The following is an 18,860-nucleotide window of genomic DNA, read 5'->3' as shown; positions in this document are numbered from 1 at the left end:
CGGAAATTTCCACAAGCTGAGAGTGGTGTGCGAGAGGGGACATGCCAGAACTGGACCAGCTCGGGCTGACTGGGGAACCCTGCCCTGGTAGCTCCTCCCAGGGCCAGGCCCTAGCTGGGGTCAAGTGACTGGACACAGGCACACATACTCTTAAGTGCACACAGTATGGAAGAGCAATCCAGAAGAGCTTCCTGAAGGAAGTGTCCTATTGGAGGAGAGGTTGGGAGGTTCATGCCAGCTGTACTTATGTGTATATGTGCGACAGACAGACATTCCCCAGCATTTAGGGCCTGGATCACACGTTGGTCACAGAGCTAGCTAAAGAAACAGGAATTGTTTCTGGTGGGGGAAGACCCCAAGGAGCCCATTTGACTAGGATGTGGTTACATTTAAGAGGCAAGAAGGACAAAACCCCAGCACCAGAGGCATGGGGAAGAGGCCCCCAGGGCACTAAGCCGCACCACAACGGGCTGCTCATTGCAGGTCACAACACCTTGCCCTTGCATCATGCTGTTCCGTCTTCTTAAGACACCTTTCCCCCTTAACTCCACCTGTAGAAATCTGTCTTTGTAGCCTCACCTCCTCTGTGGAGTTTTTCCTGATCAATACCCCTCCTGGAAGTGCTCCCCCCCACTGGCATTTACTTATGTGCTCCCCCTCAGTGTCCAGTAAAGCTCTGTACACAGTAGGTGTTCAAGAAGGGCTTGTTGAAGTAAAAGATATGAGGCCTGGAGAAGATTCTGGATGCCAGGTCTCCCTAGACATGTGCGGGAAGGGGATTACCAAGGGATAGTGCGAGTTACTTCACACATATTAGCTCATTTAATCCTCCCATTAGTAGGTACTATTAATACCTCCAAAGTAGACGTGAACAGTGAGGATCAGAGACCTCAGGAACTCAGCCACGGTTCTAGAGCTTATACATGGGAGCGTGGGCATCTGTCCAACGGGTGTCCAACACCCATGTTCTTTCCCAGTGAGCTGTGGGCAGGGGGGGAGCCACCAGAGCACGGGCCCCAGTGAGAAAGTCTCCACTCCAGGCCTCCCTCCAATCCCTTGGATCTGGGGGAAGGAGAAGGCAGGGCCCATCTTCCCCTCCCCTGTCCTGTGGATTTCTTGCAGAGCCTGGGGGTCTCCCGAGGCCCTCCAAGGCTGCAGAACACTTTGCAGGGTGGGCGGGTCGAGCAAGAAGGAGGTAGCAGAGAGAAAGAGTGAGACAGACAGACAACCCACCCCATCGCCCAGCCCTTTCCCTCTTCTCTCCTCCCTCTCCATCCATTATGCTCTCCACCCAGACTGACTTGCCACAGCCTTCTCTCCCAGGGCTCACTGTGGTCAGGCCCAGACTTGGGTCACCGGGTCCTTCTCTCCAAACACCTCAACCCGCCCTCACCCTGGCTTGCACCCCTTCCTACCACGTATACCGGCAAGGCTTCCAGTTTTCAGGGCCAGCTTGGGGGTACCTCCTCCTCCAGAAAGCCCCCTCTTCTCCAAGAGCTGCTTCCCACCCCTCAAGGTCTAGTTCTGGGATCTTGACACATCCTACCCCTCCCCCACAACCCCAACCTCAAATGTGAATATAAACCACTCAGGGTCCCAAGAGGCCCCATTTCTTGGAATCTCTGTGACCAAGACCAGCAGTCTCCTGCCCAAAACCACCCATCACGCTGTTGTCATTGCCATAATTCATTACAGTTGAGACTTGAGGCTCCTGTTGGGATGTTGTCCCTGATACCAAGGGAAAGCACTTTAAGTTATCATAAACTCCTGACAGTTCAGATCCCCTCTCCCAGGGGACATATGGGGCCACTTATAAGAGGAGAGAGAAGAATTTAAATCAGGAGGGATACAGAAGAGGCAGACTCCCTTCCCCTGAAAGAGTGACTATAGAAACGGACCTCAGGTTTGATGTGACCTTGTGATCTTGCACAAGTCACTTCCCTTTCTCTGAGCCTCCCTTCTCTGAGCCTCCTCCAGGAGGAGACAGTGCAGAGAACAAGGTGCTGACCCACAGTGGGTACTTGGAAAAGCGCTACTCTCTCCTTCTGGCTCCTAGATTCTGGGAGTCCAAAGCACTTGGTGTTGCCTTCCAGAACATCACTAGTCTTGGAGTCAAAGGCAGGGCCAGGTCCCACCCCACACTCCAACAGAACACCACCTGGGCCTGGACAGCCACGCTGGGGTCTCCAGAACCTGCTCTGGGACCGTAATGTTGAGCTATCCATGGCTGCCCCCTGGTGGCCCAACTGAGTCACTGCAGCCAGTCCCTGACCCTGGGCAGCAAGGCTGGCAGCCTAGCATTGGGGCATTTCCAGTCTTACCCACCAGACTCTCTCTAGGCCTCAGAACTAGCTGGTCAATCCAAGGTGAGATCCAGGGAAGAATTCCAGCCCCTGAGCACTTGGACGACAATCTTGTCCTAGCTGCAGGCAGAATGGTCCGACTTTCAATCTGTCAGCCTGGCCCGGAGCAGCCCACCTAGGGGAGGATAAGAGTGGGACTCAAGGGGCTTAGCCCCAGCCTGTGAAACTGGCCAGGAGACCTATTCCAGTCTGACATCCACTCCCCCTCCTCAAGAGCCTGGAACACAGAACCTGGAGGAGCTTTCAGCTCCCCAACACCCCATTCCTACACTGGCCTTCCCCAGAGTGGGAACATATGAATCAGAGGTCAGGTGACCCATCTCCACCCCCTTTGCCCAGCCCCCACTGGCTGAGGCTAAGGTTGGGAGGTCAGCCTGTCTGCCTGCTGGGCCCGTGGAGAGAGGGCGGTAATGAGGCTCTAAGCAGAGGCAGGAATGTGGTGTCTGGCACCTTCCCAGGGAGTCCCAAATAGGTCTCTGAACAGCTCATTATCTCCCCCACTTGACAGGGCCTTGTCTTCCTGGAGGAGGCAACCAGGGAGTGCCCAGTGAGGGCAGCCTCCAGGGGTAAGGCAGGGCCCATCTCTGGAGGGCCATGCATAGGGACCAAGGGACACCCGAGGCTCTTCTTCCTAATTTAATAAAGCTCCTGTGACTCTGTGACCTTGTGTCTCAGAGGGGCTGGTGGGGCGCTGCCCTGAGTCACTCACAGGCTACATCCAGGCCCCGGCCCAGACTCTAGACTGCAGCCAGGAAAGGGGCTTGCTCCAGCTGGAGTCTGTCCTGACCAGGGTCAGGATAGGCCTTCCCAGCCCGGCTGCACAGGCGTGCAATGGGGATGGCATGAAGCTGGGCCGGGGCTCTGCCTGGGGCAGGAGGGAGGGGCTAAACAGCTCAGGGCCCCGGGTCCCCCCAGCTTCAGGGCACTAGGCACTCACCTTTGGGCCTCCTGAACTCCTGGCCCTTCCTACACCAGAGCACCTGAAACCCCCAGCCAATCACAGGCCTCAGCAATATAGGATAAAATATACAGATATATTTATATTATCAAAAGGCTCCCAAAGTGGGGAAGGGGCACCAGGAAGCCTGGGCCCTCCCAGTCAGGCTAGACTGGAGGGAGCTCCTGAAGTCCCCCAGGCCTGGCTCTAGGCTACAGAGAAACATACCCAAGAGATCCCTCCCCATCCCAGCTCAGTGTTCGTTTAGAGCATCCACCGCTGTTTGCTGCTCTGGAGTCTGGGACAAGGGGGTGGGCACCCTTCCAGCGGGGCCCCGGGGCCTTGGGCCTCTGCAAGGATGGTGGTCCTCCAGATCTCCTGACTGATGCCCATCCCATCTCTCCAACCCCTCAAACTCAGTGTGGGTGACCCTGGTTGGGGAGCAGGCCAAGCCAGGGGCGCTGAGCACCTGGACAGAGCCCATGAGAGGTTCCTCCTCAGGCAGACCCTGCTGCCCTCCGCTTCCTGGCCAGGGAATCCCATGCTGCAGTCAGGATGCAGGGTGTGGGGGTGAGGCTTCCTCATGCGCTCCCCGCTGGCTCACACTGGGCACGCAGGGCACGAGGGTGTCTGAACAGGAAGGCTTCGTGGCAGCAGAGTCCCAGAGGCAGGGGCTGGCTCTTGCACGCTCAGACGTTGCGGAGGAGCTGTGGGAAGCCACAGAAGGCCAGATTCCATAAGCATGCTGGGAGGGTTCACAGGGCCCGTGGCCCTGCTTAAGCTTTTGCAGCTACTTGGGAATGCCAGCCTGGGAGTACTCAGGTCAGCTGGGTCCCCCAGGGCCATGCAAAGAGGGGGCTCCTGTGAACTACACCAACCAAAAGAGCCTGTCAGGACGCAGAGGAGGACAGGGGTGTCTGGCAATCAGGACAAGTAGAGAGGGGACTCAGGCGGAAGGCACACCCCAGCCAGGCCCCAGCCCTCTGCCCACAGGTACAGAAAGCCACTCACGGAGAGGGGGTCCGCAGCGAAGGCGGCCACGCTCCGGCGCATCTCGTTCTCGCTGCCGCGCAGGGGGATCAAGGACACGCTGCCCAACCGGACCTCAGGCGCTGCCCGGGACACACGGGAGGGCTCCGAGGGCCACACCAGGCCGTCGTGCTGGGGAGGAGGTGAGAGGAGGGCACTCGGCTCCCGATCCACCCACCCTTCCCAGAAATGCCTCCAGCTCTGAGCTGAGGGGACACCCTCAGCTTTGATCCCAGTCAGTATGAGAAGCAGCAGTTAGAGGAGAACATGACTGTATCCCTGGCAAAACGCAGCCAGTGATGTTGCTCAACAACTCCCACCTCCAGGTCCACAAACTGCTCCAAGAATACGGTACCCAGAAATCACTTCTAAAGGAAACACATGTGCGCCTCCTTCCACTGGGAGCCAAGACTATGGAATCCACCTGTTTTCCCTTTAGGCTTGACTACCAGGAAGCTCAGGGCCCTGGTACAGTTCTGTCTCCCTTTTCCCCCAGACAACTCTGAGCTCTTGTTTAAAATCTATGGCTTGAGTCCAACCCCCTCTCGCCACCCCATCCAACCCCTTCCTGGCCTGTTCCCACCTGGCCCAGTGTGGCGATCACCTGACTCCCTCAGTCTGTCCTCCCCTGAAGGCCGCATCCAGAACGAGCCCTCTCAGACAAACCTGCACACCACTTTCTCACTTCAAACTCTCCCTTCAAACTGCTGACGAGGTCGAATTCGGCTTCCTGGGAATGGCCTTCAAGGCTCTGAGATCTGGCTCCTGACTCCCTCCCTTTCCAGTGTCAGCTTCTGGCACTCCTGGCCTCTCTCTTTGCGTCCCACCATGCAAGCTGTAGTTCTCTTGCCATGCCTTTCCATCAGCTGTTCCTCTGCCTGGAAACTGCCCCACCCCCCCACCGCCTTTGCTGGGTGAAGGCTCTGTCACCCTCCAGCTCAGCTCCCATGACACCCCCTCCCTGCTGCCTTCCCCACCCACCTGCCACCTTCCCTAGCTAGCAGGCTCCCTGGGCTTTTTTCTCTGTCTCCACACACTGACCACACCAGGCTATTTAACAGGCCACTTCGAGGTCTGTTCCTTTGCACCTGCGGAGGCCCGAGGAAAAGGGGCTGCACCCTTGGTCTCTAGCACGCCTGGCTTGGGGATGGACCAGAGGGGCCTCTAGGAAGGGCTTACTGAGTGAATGAACAAACCAATGAGTTCAAAGCAACTCAAAATCTACTTGAAGCAATTGGTGGCCTCTAAAGCAAAGGAACAAACAGACCCATCCCCCAGAAGGATGCCTCCCAGGACCCCCTCCACCTGGTACCTGCACGAAGAGGAAGGTGGCAAACCACTCCCGGAGTTCCATCTGCGTCTCACAGCAGAGGTACCTGCAGGGTAGGGCACAGATCTGGACACTGCCAAGCACCTGTCTCCCCAGCCCACGGCCTCCAGGCAGGGCACAGAAGTGGACAGTGGGGGAACCCCACAAGAGGGGACACGTAAACATTTCTCCACAGCCTGGGATCTGAGGCTAGGGCCCTCACTCACCACTGCTGCTTCTCATGCTTCTCAGTCTCGTGCACCACCGTAAAGCCCCAGCTGCAGAGAAGGGCCAGATGGAGTCACGTGGCCGCCCACAGAGGCCTCCCAGCCCAGGTGCCCAGGACAGAGCCCAGATGCCTGGGGCAGAGCCCGGGGCAGACGTCAGGGCCTTCGTGCAAGCACTGCACATTCTGGCCACTGCCTCTTCCTCTCAGCCTGCACCCACCCCCACCCCACCCCCAGGCCTGCCCTAGTCCCTGAGAGATAACCAGGCACAGCCCGCAGATGAGAGGAGAAAGTCAGGAAACTAGGTCAAGTGACCGCAATTCTTAACAATAATAGCGGCTAGGCGTCACTTTCCATCTCAAAAACATACACCACCCTCTGAAACAGGTGTACCATTATTCTCCGCGTTTTACAGATGTGCAAAGTGAGGCCCAGAAAGGTCCCAGAGGTAGTCGGTGAGGATTTCAATCCAGGCCAGTGGTATGCAAACACGAGCAAGCATAAGAGTCCCCACGATGTCTTGTTACCATGGACTGGTGGCCCCACCCCCAGGACCCATGACTCAGCAGGTCTCGGCTGTTTGCATTTCCAGGTTGCCACTGCTGGTCTGGGAGACCACACCCTCAAAACTACAGTACCAACCCCTGTCAAGTTCAAAGCCTCCGCTGTGCTGCACCCTGACCATGGGTCCTGAGCTCTCACAAGCCCCAGCCCCAGCTCACCAGGTGGGTGGCCGCAGTTTCTTCTTCACTCCCAGGTAGACTTTGAGACTCCTGATAGGCCACTCCTTCTCAGGCCGGTGACTCTGGGGTGAGGGAAGGCAGAGGGAGGGCACTCAAGTCAGCTGGGGCAGGAACTGCAGGGACCTCCCCCCTCCCTTTCCCCAGCCCCCTTTGCATCCCAGCACAGGGAACCTCCTCCAGGAAGCTTTCCGGACAAAGCCCTTCCTGTTCACCATCCAGCCCAACTGAGCCCCCCAGGCCTCTCTCCCTGCAGCAGCATCAGACAGTCAACCCTCAGTCCCTGAGGTGGCTGTTCCAGCAGGACACAGAGCAGTGATCCTCAGGCCCTCCCTGCTGCCCCAGCAAACCGGAGAACTGACCCGCAGCACCATCGCTGAACCAGACTGTGGAGGGAGAAGCCTGCACGTCATCCTCTGGCACCAAACTGAATGAGCATGTAGGACCTGAGAGCCTTGGCTGGCTGCTCGTCTGTCTCTGGTTATTTATTCCTCACCCCTCTCCACCCCACGGAGGCTCCAGGGTTGACCGTGTGAACAGAAGACTTGTGGGGTCAGTAGCTACTAGCTCTTTGGTTCCACCAGGGGAAGGCTAATGACTCACGCTGAAGCAGGACGGCTGTTTGGTAGACCAAAGGAAGAACTTTCCAGTGGTCTAGGTCAGGAAGCAAGAGACCGATGTACTGGGGAGGGTCAGTGGCTCACGGACAAGTTCGCCTCTGGCCCCCCTCTGCATATGGGTCTGGGCTTGGAAGTAGCAGGCTGGCTCTGAGGCAGAGGTACAGGGACAGTGACCCCCAAGGAAGAGGCGGATTGGGGGTGAAGCTCATGAGCCTTCCTCTTGCTTCGGGGGCCACCTGCTCGAAGCCCTGCCCCACCAGGCACACCAGGCACCCCAGGCACCAGCCGGGCACCAGGGTGGATGGTAGGGGAGGGGGACTCACTTACAACCAAAACTGGGGGTCAAAGACTGAGCCACCTCCACCCTGCTCCCACCATTGCTCCCGGCCACCCCCAGGCATGGCTCCTCTGCAGGAACAAAAAGAGGGGACTAGAGTTTGGCTGGGGACTGGCAGACTCCCTGTGAGGCTGCATAAAGGATGAGCAGAGACCTGGATGCTGTCTCAGGGGATATAGCTTAAGAGGACTTACTAGGCCCTATTGCCCTGCTTTCACCCTGATCCTCCCTGAGAACCAAGGCCCTGATGGGGGAACCCTATGTCTCCTACACATGGCACCCGACCTGACAATGGCCATGTGCCCAAGATGGCCTCGAGCAAACTGGGCTGCAGGCAGGAGAACATGGGGCAGCAGGATGGGAAATCAGGCTGCAGACATTGGGCAAACATGGTGTGGGTAGACACAAGGAAGAAAACCTCCACGCAGGCAGGGAGAAAGAAGGAAGGCAGCGAAGAAGCCAGGCCCAGAGCACTGAAGACATCAGACGACAGGTTGGAAGGAGCCAGGTCATGGGGATGAAAAGACTTGAGACAGAGGTTGTGAAAGAAATGGGTCTGTGGGCAGGGAAAACAGCAGGCTCCAGGCAGGACAGGGGAAAGGATGTGTGGAAAACTAGGTTGCAATATGGAAGGCAGCAGGCTGAGAGAATGGAAAGCAGGCTGAGGGCCTGGAAGAAGTTGAGCTGTGGGTGCCAGGGAAAGAGAACCAGAAGCAAGGGGTAGAGGGAGTTGACAGGGGAAGGAACAGGCTCATGGGTGTGACACAGGAACTGGGCTGCAGGCAGGAGAACATGGGGCAGCAGGATGGGAAATCAGGCTGGTTGGGATGGTTCCAGTCAGGGTGTGGGGAGAACTGTGGGAATCAAGGAATTCAAACCAGGCTATGGCTCCCTGAGGATTCGAAAAAACTGTCCTCAGACTCCACTTCCTCAGGCTCTGGTCTGTGCGGTGTATGCATGGCACGTGTGACAGGAGTGTGACTGAGACAGGGAGGGAGAGGGGGACATCAGTCCATGTGGGGCTTGGTTTCCAATCAAACAGCTCATGTTTCCAGCATCTCTGAGGTATGAGGTCACTAGAAGAGAATACAGTTCGCCCCTTGATGCTCAAAGAGCTCTGCAGAAACCAAGATTTTTCTAGAATGTGACTTTTCCCCAAATCCCTCTAGGTCTTTAACAACGGAAGATGCCTGGGCCGAGGCTTGGGTGTTTGCATATCCTGAATTGCCGGGTGTTGTCCCAATTTCAAATATTCTGTCTGTTGTTCCATAAACCAGCAAATACCAGAATTACCAACACCTAGGTAGCCAAACCACACCCTCCTGGGATTCCTATCAGGGCGCAGGGGCTGGCTGCCATTGGGCGAGCACCACTTGGCCCAGCACTGATCAGCCCAGCTACTGAGGCCTTGATTCCTGTACTTCAAGGACCAAAGAACTGAACTCTGATGCTAACAAATCTGGGTCTGAATCCCAGGCTACCATCTAGAGATTGCCTTAGGCAAGTCACTTGAAGCCTGTTTTCTCCCCTGTGAAATGGGGATGATATTCCTCCTTGTAGGACAACAGTGAGATTAGGTACAGGGAGGGCTGGGCACGAAACGTCGCTCAATAAACATTACCATTTTTTCCTTTTTCTAGTTCTCCTGCCTTTTCCCCTCTGTGCTAAGGGATCAGCAGCTGCTTTTCCAGGTGCCTCAGCCATCCTCCTTCCCCTCTGCCCACAATGATGGTCTTGTTCTGCTCCGAGGGGCTCGTATAAAGAGGGGGTCAGGGAAATAATATCCTGGAACCAAGGGAGACTGAGTGGAGGGGTGAAAAGACCCAGAAGTAAGTAATCATAGAAGGAGGCAAAGGAGAGAAGAGGAAGCATTCCCCACAAGGGTCTGTAGGAGCCCAGATTCATTAAAGAAGTGGAGTGTGCAGAGAGAGGAGGTGACGGTCCTAGTCTGCCTGCTTTGCTCCCTCCATGGCAGCTAGGCCTGTCCAGTGTCCTCAGAAGAGGCGAGGGGCAGTAAGTGCTGGAATCACTGCTAGGGCAGCAGTAGGAGCTCAGGCTAGAACCCTGGGCTTGGAAACACATTTCTGCTGCCCACCCCTGTGGAACAGCTATGCTCTGGGGCTTCTGAGGCATAGCTGGGACCCACAGGGTCAGCACGGGAGGCAGGTTTTCAGCTGAACTCGAGTAAGGGCCTTCTCCCAGGTGGAACTATCCCCTAAAGACAGGGAAGTCCTGAGGGATGGATACAGTCCCCTCTCCCACAGAGTGTGCACCTAAGGGCTGGCCAGCAGCCAGGGAGGATGAGCAGGGGCTCCTACCAAGGGAGGATTATACCACAAGCCTGTGGAGTCCCACCCCAGCACTTAAGAATCAGGGCAGTAGCATGGACATTCTGACAGCCTTGAAACTCTCTCCAGGGTTGGAAAGAGGAGGACCCCAGGGGTGGCAGGAGATGAGGGCTGGAGCTCTAATTCAAACCTAGGGGCCTCCATTACTGGCCCCACAGATCCTACACAGAGTCCTCTGGAAAACTGTAAAGCATCACACTGATGGGCGTTCTACCTTGGGGAAAGGACTCTGGGGCAGGGTTGGAGGTGAAGGGCAGGAGTCAGGGAGGGAGCCAGTGCTGACTGGTAGGGGGTTGGGGAACCATGCCTGGAAATGGCCAAGAGCTCTGGCTAGGTCCCCAGGCTCCCCCCAGGCTCACTTGGCCCCCAGGCGGTGTAAGGAAGCTGCAGCTGGCTCATAGCTACTCACGGTCTCAGGGGCCCCGCTCCACGGCCTCTGGCTCTGTTTGATAGAGGATCAGGGTTATGGAAGGAGGTCCAGGCCCAGAGCCAGGACAGTGTGTGTAGTGGTGCATGGTGGGCTGTGGCAGGGACGTACAGAAGATGTTGGGGGCAGGGTGCCAAGGTCTGGGAGGATACCTGGCATGTGGACAGAGTGGGCATGGAGGAGGGACAGCCTGTGAAGTGGCGAGGACTGCAGGGGCCACAAGTGGGGGCTGTCACCATAGGGCACATCCTTGCGGGTGCCGTGACAAGGCCCAGGTGCAGGCGAGATGGCAGGAGCCTGATGGGATGGTGTCCAGGTGCCACAGGGCACAGAAGAGTGGGCCCGAGAGTCTCCGGCTCTCCCCCCCCACTAGCCATCCTAGAGTCCCGCCATGGGGATGCTCCCGCTGGTAGACACCAGCAGATGTTTGTGAACGGGTGTGTGAGCACACATGGGCGCCAGTGCTTGCTGCACGGCCAGACCCACTGGGGCCACTTACCCGGATCTCCTTGTAGAGCCGGAGGCAGCTGCTGTTGAGGATGAAGTACCGATCGTGGAAGCCCCCCGAAGGCAGGCCCAGGCCCAGGAGGCTCCGGTCCTCACGGAACTTCATCATGCCGTGCTTGGTGTCACCCACGTGGCTGGCTGGGGGAAGACTGGAGTGGCCATGGGCTGCCCTGACCCCCAACCATGGACATGGACACCCAGGGGAGGGTCCCAGGATGAAGGAAGCCACTCCAGCCTACCCCAGCTGCCAATGAGCCCGCGGGCCACCCTCTGCCTGAGCGGCTCTGCCCGGCACCACCAGCTCCCGTCCAGGCTCCAGATGACGGGGAGCCCCCTGCCTGCCCAGCGCTACAGGCACCGGCCCCCCAGAGGCACTACCACCTACCCAGGTAGAGCAGCATGGCTTCCATGGACTGGTGCTTCTTCACCACCAGGTAGCTGTCTGTGCCCAGTCCATGCAAGATGGGCAGCACCTTCTCCGCAAAGTGCAGGGGGCGCTCTGGGGGGAGGGCACACCCGCTGTTACTGAGTAACGGGCCTCACAGCGCCGAGGCCTGGTGCACACACGTACCACCTACATGGCCACAGGCTCCGTCCACACCCAACACCTACCAGCACCACCACACCCCAGAGCTTGAGGCTCCACACATCTGGCTGCGACCAAAGCCGACCCAACCCACGCATCCAAATCCAAGCCAGCGATCTTTCCTGTGTGTCCCCATCAAGGAAAACACCACCCACCAAACTGCTCAAGCCAGAAACAAAGCCTCCCCATCTTCCCTCCATATGTTGAATCTCTTTGCTTCTGTCCATCACTATTGACACACTGGCCCACGTAACCATTTGTCCTTGGACTAACCATGGCCTTCCATGTGGTCCCTAGCATGTGTCTCCTTCCCCGCCCCCACCTCTCCCTACCCAACAACAAGGAACAACCCTCTCCCTACCCAACAATAAGGAACAACCTCTCCAAACTCCCATCGCTAACCCTTCAGTGGCCTTGCATTGTGGTCAGGCCCAGTGGCTGCCTCTGAGTCTATCTCCCACCCCACCCCATGACACAAGCCCTTCACTGCCACCTCAGGCTCCTCGAAAGGGTGACATCCATGGCTACCACAGGGCCTTTGCCTGTGCCGTTCCCACTGCCAGGAGGCACTTTTCTCCCCCTTTAGCATGTAACTTCTACTCTTCTTCACCTCCTAGCACAGGGACTTAAAGCCAGAGAGCCTGTTGTGAGCTCCAGCGGTGCTTTGGCCCTTTCCTGCAAAGTGGTCCTCACAGCCTCAGTTGTATGGTTGTCGCGGTGATCATGGCATTGCTGTCCATTCCAGACCATACTAACCCTTGTGAGGCGAGGGTGTCTGGCCCCCCAGCCTGGTGGGTGGCACTCAACAAATCACAGGAAAACAAATGAACAGATACACCCTCATCCACCATCCTTCAGGGCACCTGGGTGGCTCAGACCTTAAGCGTCTGCCTTCGGCTCAGGTCGTGATCCCAGGGTCCTGGGATTGAGCCCTGCATCGGGCTCCCAGCTCACCAGGAAGCCTGCTTCTCCCTCCCCCACTCCCCCTGCTTCTGTTCCCTCTCTTGCCGTCTCTTCGTCAAATAAATAAATGAAACGTTTAAAAACAAACCACCCTTCACCCTAAAATGCCCTTATCACCCCCTTCACCACCATGGCTCCCTCACACCACCACCTCCAGCAGCCTCAGGAATACCACCACACCCAACCCTGCCCCATCCCTCCTGCACTCATCACCACCTCCTACTCCCTTCATCACCAATGCCATTATCAAATTCAGCATCCCCACCGTTGCAAGCAACATCACTCTGACACCAAGAAGGCATGGTAATAGCTGACGCCACCTACCTCCTTCATGGTCCTTCCCATCAGCCACATCACAGCCATCCCCTCAATCCCTGCCAGCACACTATCACCACCATCACTGAGATGACAGTGTGACAGCAACACCCGTCATCCAAAACTCCCTTGACCACCACAGTTGCCACACTGCGGGGCTGGGAAGACAGACTGGGGCCGCCGCCCAGACAGGTACGGGCCATGCCACACTCCACGCCAATCCTGGGAGCCACCCACCTGCCTCCTCCCTCTCATTGACCTCGAAGCAGGTCCAGTAGTCCCTCTCCCTGATGCCCACGTTCCTGCGGTCCAGGATCTCCAGGGTGAGCTCCTCAGCCGTCATGGATGCCGGTATCTGCAGTGGCCAAGGAGAGAAAGGTCAGCACACCCTGCCCCTGCCCCTGCTTTGCCACAACCCCGTTGTGTGATCCAGGGGCTGAGCCCAGCCCTCTGGTCCTCTGGAGTCCTGGGATGCTGGGGAAGTGTCTCTGAGTGGGCCTGAGGAGCTGGGTGGGGACGAGGCAGTGGGACAGGCTCAGGCACCAGCCACATACAGGTTCCAAACTAGGGCTCCCCCTTGGGATGGAGGCTCTGGTCCCCTGGTCTCCTGAGGCTATGCCTGGCCCAGCCTCACTCTTTGGAACCCTTGGTGGCTAGGTCCCAAGCCCCCACCTTGACATGCTGTTCTGTGTCCGCCTTTTTCTCCTCCAGGTACACTGTGCAGATGAAGTCACCGGCATGCTGTGAGGAGACAGGGCTCAAATAGAGGTCTGGGCAGTGGGTGCAGGCAGCTGTCCTGAGCCCCCGCCCCCAGGCCCTATCTTTCACCTGGGTCCCACTGGCAGTGCCAGCCACACGCATCTTCACGATGGCAGTGATCTCCTCCCTCTGCTTCCTCAGTTCCTCCTCATCCACCTGGAGGTGGGGGGAGACACACAGAGACAGATGACCACTGCCACCCGAGAGGCTCGTCCCCACCCTCCATTGCCCGCTGGCCAGAGACGCACACTGAACACCACTACATAGTGGCCTATGAGGTCTTCCACCACTCGGCCAGCCTTGTAGTCCTGCCCGTCAGTCTGGAAGAGCGTGGGCCCAAAAACAATAGCCAAGTTGTGTGTGTTCATCTGGTTTGTGTCTGAGAAGCACTGGACGCTGGACAGGGAAAGACAGAAGGCTTGAGTGAGAAGTCCAGCCCAGAACTTCCCACTTTCCCCTCCCAGTTCCAAGCAGGTCCATGACCAGCTCCTGGAGTCGGGCCAGGGAAGGTCCTGGTCAGAGTATACTGCTAGTTAGGGAAATGGGAATGGTCTTTCTGGCCATGTCTTGGGTCCTGGGGAGGAACAGAGCTGGGAAGCTGGGAGACCTGGCCAAGGTCCCCTGGGTCCTAGGTCCTCCTCTATTCCTCCACCCTCGCAGATCCTCCCCCCACCCCGCCGTCCTGTGCAGGAGGTTGGGAGACAAAGTGTCCAAGATCAGGGCACATCAAAAGTCAACATTCAGTTCCCAGACCTACCTGGTTCTGAGAAGAGAGCAGTTGGCCAGGTTGGGAGAAGAATCTTTTCCACCCCATCCCCCTAGAGCCATATAATAGTAACGTTCCTCACCAGTACAGGTGGCTGATAAGGGCCTTCACTGTGGCACGGTTGACTGGAGGCAGGCGTGCCAAGAGCTCTCGATACTTAGAGATCTTCTCCTCCTCATCCTCAATCTCTGGGTGGGGAGAGAGATATCAGGTCAAGAAGTCCTCGTTCCCCCCCACCCCAAAGCCATCTCCCCTGTCCCACCCCTCTGGCTGCTCTGCCTCTAGTCCTTGGGGACAGCATTTCCTGGTTCTGTTTAGAGTGACAATGGAAGGAGAAGCAAAGGAAGGGAGGGGAACTGGAGCTTGTCCCCTGGGGCATGCCTTGTCCAAGTGTCCAACCCCGTGGATGTGGAGTGGAAGGGAGGGAATCCTGGGACAGCAGTGACCAAGCCAGCAGCACCAGCCCGAATCTCAGGCTGGACAAGGCCTGCGGGGCCCACCTGAAGTGTCCAGCCAGGCCAGGCGCTGGGCGCGAGTGAAGAGCCCATCGGGCAGGTCTCGCAGGAAGCGCTTGAGTGCGGAGGATACATCATCCACGTGCTGCTCCCCCTCCTTGAGGCGCACAGACCTAGCGTCCTGCCGCAGGCTCTCCAGCAGACGCTGGGTCTTTGACGTCTGCCCACACTTGCGGTAGATGCCCTCCGACGTCAGGCCTGGAGAGGGGTGGGACTGAGCCAGGGGCGGAGCCTCACAGCCGCTGTCAGAGGCCTCCTGGGAAGGTGGGGCTTGGCCTAGAGGGGGCGGATGGGAGGGAGTCTCCCTGGGTGGGGCGGGGCCTGTTCCAAGTGGGCAGGGCTCACCACACTGCGTGATGTAGTCCACACAGCGATACACAATCACAGGGATATCTGAGTCTCCGAGCTGCTGCTCCGACAGCGTGTCCCCGGAGCTGGCCGCTGCTTTCTGGATGGCCCCCAGCCAGCCTGTGAAGTCCAGCCGTCGCTCCCCCTGGATATACAGCGTCCTGGGCGGGGAGGGGGAGTCGGTCACTTGGGGGCTTACCCCTGCCCGACCCCTCCCAAGTCTCTCAGACTGCCACAGGCTTCTGAGAGGGAGCTTCTGCCCCAGGAGTCCAGGGCTCACCTCCTTCGCTCCACCAGCACCAGCACCTGGTTCTCGCTGTCCCCTTGGACGGCTGTGGAGGGGCCGGTCAAGGTGAGGCCCTGTTCATGGTCCCCAACAGTCTCCCTCCAGAGGCTCTCTGGGTACACACATCCCTGGGACCCACCCCCCAATACATGGAGTTGCTGAGATATACCCCAAGGGCAGGAGAGGACATAGGAGGGCAGGCTGGCTCCTTCTGGCCAGGCCAGGGTAGAGTTCAGACTTCCAGGAAGGGGCTGGGGGCCTGGGAGCCCAGGATAGGGTGCCCTGGAATTTAGGGGCCCAGGGCTGGGTCCACGCACAAAGCTCCTGCAGTTTCCGAAGTTGTAGCGGCTCCTCACAGGGCCCCTCTGGGAAGACAGCTCGGAGCTCAGAGCCAGTGAGGGAGAACCAGCCCTCCTGGGCCCGCTGTAGGCTCAGGCCAGCTTTGTAGGGTAGGCGCCCAAGCCGTTCAAAATCCCGGGCCAGCAGATCTTCAGCCAGGGGAGGTATGAATGCCTGGTGGGGAGGCCAGGAGAAAGGGGAGGTAGCCAAGGAGGCTGCATCAGCCCACAGCACTGCCCGTCTGGGACCCCTCAGCTCTCCGGCTTGTGGGCACGTACCCGTTTCCCACCCAGCTGCCTCCTCTCTCTTCCCCAGGGCAGAACGCAGCACTGTTCAGGAACTCAGGTATCAGACCCCACTTCGTACCCACTCTGATGTGTCCTCCCCCAGACAACGTTCCCAGACACCTTCAGGGATACCCTCCTCTCCCCTGCTGCAGCTCTGTTTACAGTATTGTCACTGTCTGGGCCCCATCTGTCTCCTCCACCAGCAAAGGAACCACTGAAGGGCCAGGACCAAGACTGTTTCAGCTGGGTCCCCAGGGCTCAGAGGGCTGACCATCAGGAGGGTCACAGAAGACTGATGAAGGAACAAGTAAGTAAGAGTCACAGGCCCTCATAGCACAGGGGGACCCCATGGGGCACCTGGATCTGGTCCCCAGGGGTGAGCAGCCTCCTGCCTCCTTCCTCCAGAACAAGGACCTCACTCCTTCTGGAGTCAGTACCGTCCATTCTAAGATGGCTCTGTTACTGATTATTAAACATGTACTGAGCAGGGCGCCTGGGTGGCGCAGCGGGTTAAAGCCTCTGCCTTCGGCTCAGGTCATGATCTCAGGGTCCTGGGATCGAGCCCCGCATCAGGTTCTCTGCTCAGTGGGAAGCCTGCTTCCTCCTCTCGCTCTCTGCCTGCCTTTCTGCCTACTTGTGATCTCTCTCTGTCAACTAAATAAATAAAATCTTAAAAAAAAAACATGTACTGAGCATCTACAGAGTGCAAGGCCCACAAGCCCTTCTTCCACAGGTCTCCTGACCTCTCTCCCCGCTAGGTGACTATAGATTGTCAGGCCCTTGGCCCAAGAAGCCTGCCCTATGTCTGCTCCCTGCATTCATGAGGTAGGGGAGCTGGGGTACATGGAAACAGCCAGGAAGTCCTACCCTGGGCCGTCAGACTCCCCACACCTGCCCACTAACCCAGGCCCACCTTAGCAATGCACTTGACCCACTCACGAGCCAGCTCTGCACTCTCCAGCCCAAACAGGTACAGCCGCTCTCCCTCTGTGTACACCTCAAAGGTGTGCTCAAAGCTGTAGATACACAAGCCAGGATTCAGGCCCAGCCAAGACCCACCCGCCCTGCCTCCACCCCCTGCCCACTGACTTCTCCTTGGCCCCCGGAAGAAGTGGTGGGAAAGCCCTAGACTGGGGCCTTAGGAGACCCAGCTCTAGTCCCAGGTTGCTGCTGCATGACCCTGGGAAGGTTCTGGCCCTCTCTCGGCCCATTTCCATTTCCTCAATCGTGGGGGGTGGGGTGTTGGACCTTATGGCAATAACTGTGATTCTGTGATTCTGCCCCAGGGGTGCTCACCCGTGGGTGTCAGGAGGGGGTACTGCCAGGCACACAATCTCGCTGGCCCGAATCTCACCGTTGGGGGTCACTGCCCGCTCATTCTCATAGTAGCTCAAGACCCCGTCGCTAAGGACACACCAGCGTCGGCTGAACTCTGGAGAGAAGTTGGGCAGGGAGCCATGAGGGAGCCTCCCTCCTTCCCCTGAAAACCACCTCTGTATCCTCCCTGGGCTCCCACTCCCACCTGACCCATGTTCTCTTCATTCTAACTCACAAGCTTCCCCCAGTTCCATCCTCCTCCCTGCAGCCTGCCACCCCAGCCCAGCTTACACCTCTCCCCTGGACTACTGCAGTAACTTATTCACTGGTTCCTAGCCTCACTTCACCTAAGATTCAAAACCGAGGTAAAACCAGACTCCATCCTTCCTCTGCTCAAAACCTTTCCATGCCCCCCTCTCCTTATCCTATACTGCTTAGGCTGGCATTCAAAGCCCTGCTGGGTCTGCCCCCACTTACCTCTCCAGCCACCTCTCTGACTACTCCTGGGCACCCCACCTCCCCACTTTTGTTCACCTTGTTCCCTCCAACCACACCTTCCATCCCTCAAGTCCAGCCCGTATGCCGTAGGAAGCTTCCATGGCTACCCCACGCTCTCACCCTCCCCTGTCAGTGTACACATTGCTCTATACGCTGTCTCCTCCTATAATGGCTCTGAGGAAACTGACAAGAGCCCAGAAAGGAAAAGAAATGGGAATCTGGACCAGGAAAGGCAGGAGAAAGAACACAATGTCAAAGCCATGCAAGCTCACAGAGTTCACAGCTTTGAGCTTCACATTGTCTCAGAGCTTCCTGGCACCCAGGGCAAAAAGGATGACTCAGGCAGTTACATAAATGACATTATCAGGCAAAGGGAGGTAGACTAGGGGCAGTGCCTTGGGGGCAGTGAGGTGGTAAACAGCAGAGAGCGCCAAAGAAATCTCTTTGGGTGCTAGTAAGCTTCACAGAGGGGTGCTGAGGGATACAGAGAGCGATGATCTCAACAATCTTCTCAAAGCAGACACTGTCTCTTGTCCTGTCTGCAAGGATATGACCTCGGTCCTCTGACAGCAGGGTGTCCCAGAGCCTTCCCCCCAGACTGGGCCCCTCGAGGAGCACCAACCCTGCCTCCATTACCCTTCGTCCTGCAACGTCTGCCAAGTGCCCACCACGCTAGGAGCTGTTCTCGGTGCTGGGGCTACAGCGGGGGCAAGGGAAGCTAATATTCCAGTGGTGCACAGAGAAACACTAGACACATCTATAAACAGACAAATTAATGTTAGCTAAGTGCTGTGAAATTAGGGTAAAAGAAGGGTAAATAGGACATGCTATTTTGGATAAAATGGTCATGGATGAAGTCTCTAAGGAGTAACATTTAAACAGAGACCGGACTGAAGCGAGGGACTGGTCACGCAGCTATTCTGCGGAAAAGCCCTTTAGGCGGGGGCAGAGCAAATGCAGAGGCCCTGGCGGAAGTGAATATATGCGGCTGAGAAAGAGCAAAGAGGCTGGTAATGCTGCAGCACAGTAAGTAAGGG

General features: G+C 57.6%; 1 protein-coding gene across 1 annotated transcript in view; it reads right to left on the bottom strand.

The window, feature by feature from the left end:
• Window positions 1-3,378: 3,378 nt before the first annotated feature.
• ARAP1 (ArfGAP with RhoGAP domain, ankyrin repeat and PH domain 1) overlaps window positions 3,379-18,860 on the bottom strand; it is a 48,804-nt gene continuing 33,322 nt past the window's right edge. Inside the window, 19 exon segments of the mRNA XM_032853181.1 lie at window positions 3,379-4,007; window positions 4,312-4,461; window positions 5,642-5,705; window positions 5,866-5,916; window positions 6,588-6,670; window positions 10,320-10,352; window positions 10,837-10,982; window positions 11,230-11,343; window positions 12,946-13,063; window positions 13,381-13,449; window positions 13,537-13,623; window positions 13,716-13,863; window positions 14,316-14,421; window positions 14,734-14,946; window positions 15,094-15,257; window positions 15,377-15,428; window positions 15,700-15,895; window positions 16,922-17,024; window positions 17,305-17,440. Coding sequence (XP_032709072.1) covers window positions 3,990-4,007; window positions 4,312-4,461; window positions 5,642-5,705; window positions 5,866-5,916; window positions 6,588-6,670; window positions 10,320-10,352; window positions 10,837-10,982; window positions 11,230-11,343; window positions 12,946-13,063; window positions 13,381-13,449; window positions 13,537-13,623; window positions 13,716-13,863; window positions 14,316-14,421; window positions 14,734-14,946; window positions 15,094-15,257; window positions 15,377-15,428; window positions 15,700-15,895; window positions 16,922-17,024; window positions 17,305-17,440 — 2,051 coding nt within the window. The 3' untranslated portion in view covers window positions 3,379-3,989.

The sequence above is a fragment of the Lontra canadensis genome, unplaced genomic scaffold (assembly GCF_010015895.1).
Source record: "Lontra canadensis isolate GAN:19392208 unplaced genomic scaffold, GSC_riverotter_1.0 scaffold7, whole genome shotgun sequence".
In the NCBI taxonomy this organism is placed as follows: domain Eukaryota; kingdom Metazoa; phylum Chordata; class Mammalia; order Carnivora; family Mustelidae; genus Lontra; species Lontra canadensis.
The sequence above is the reverse complement of the archived record's forward strand: the minus strand, read 5'-3'. Positions and strand labels throughout refer to the sequence as shown.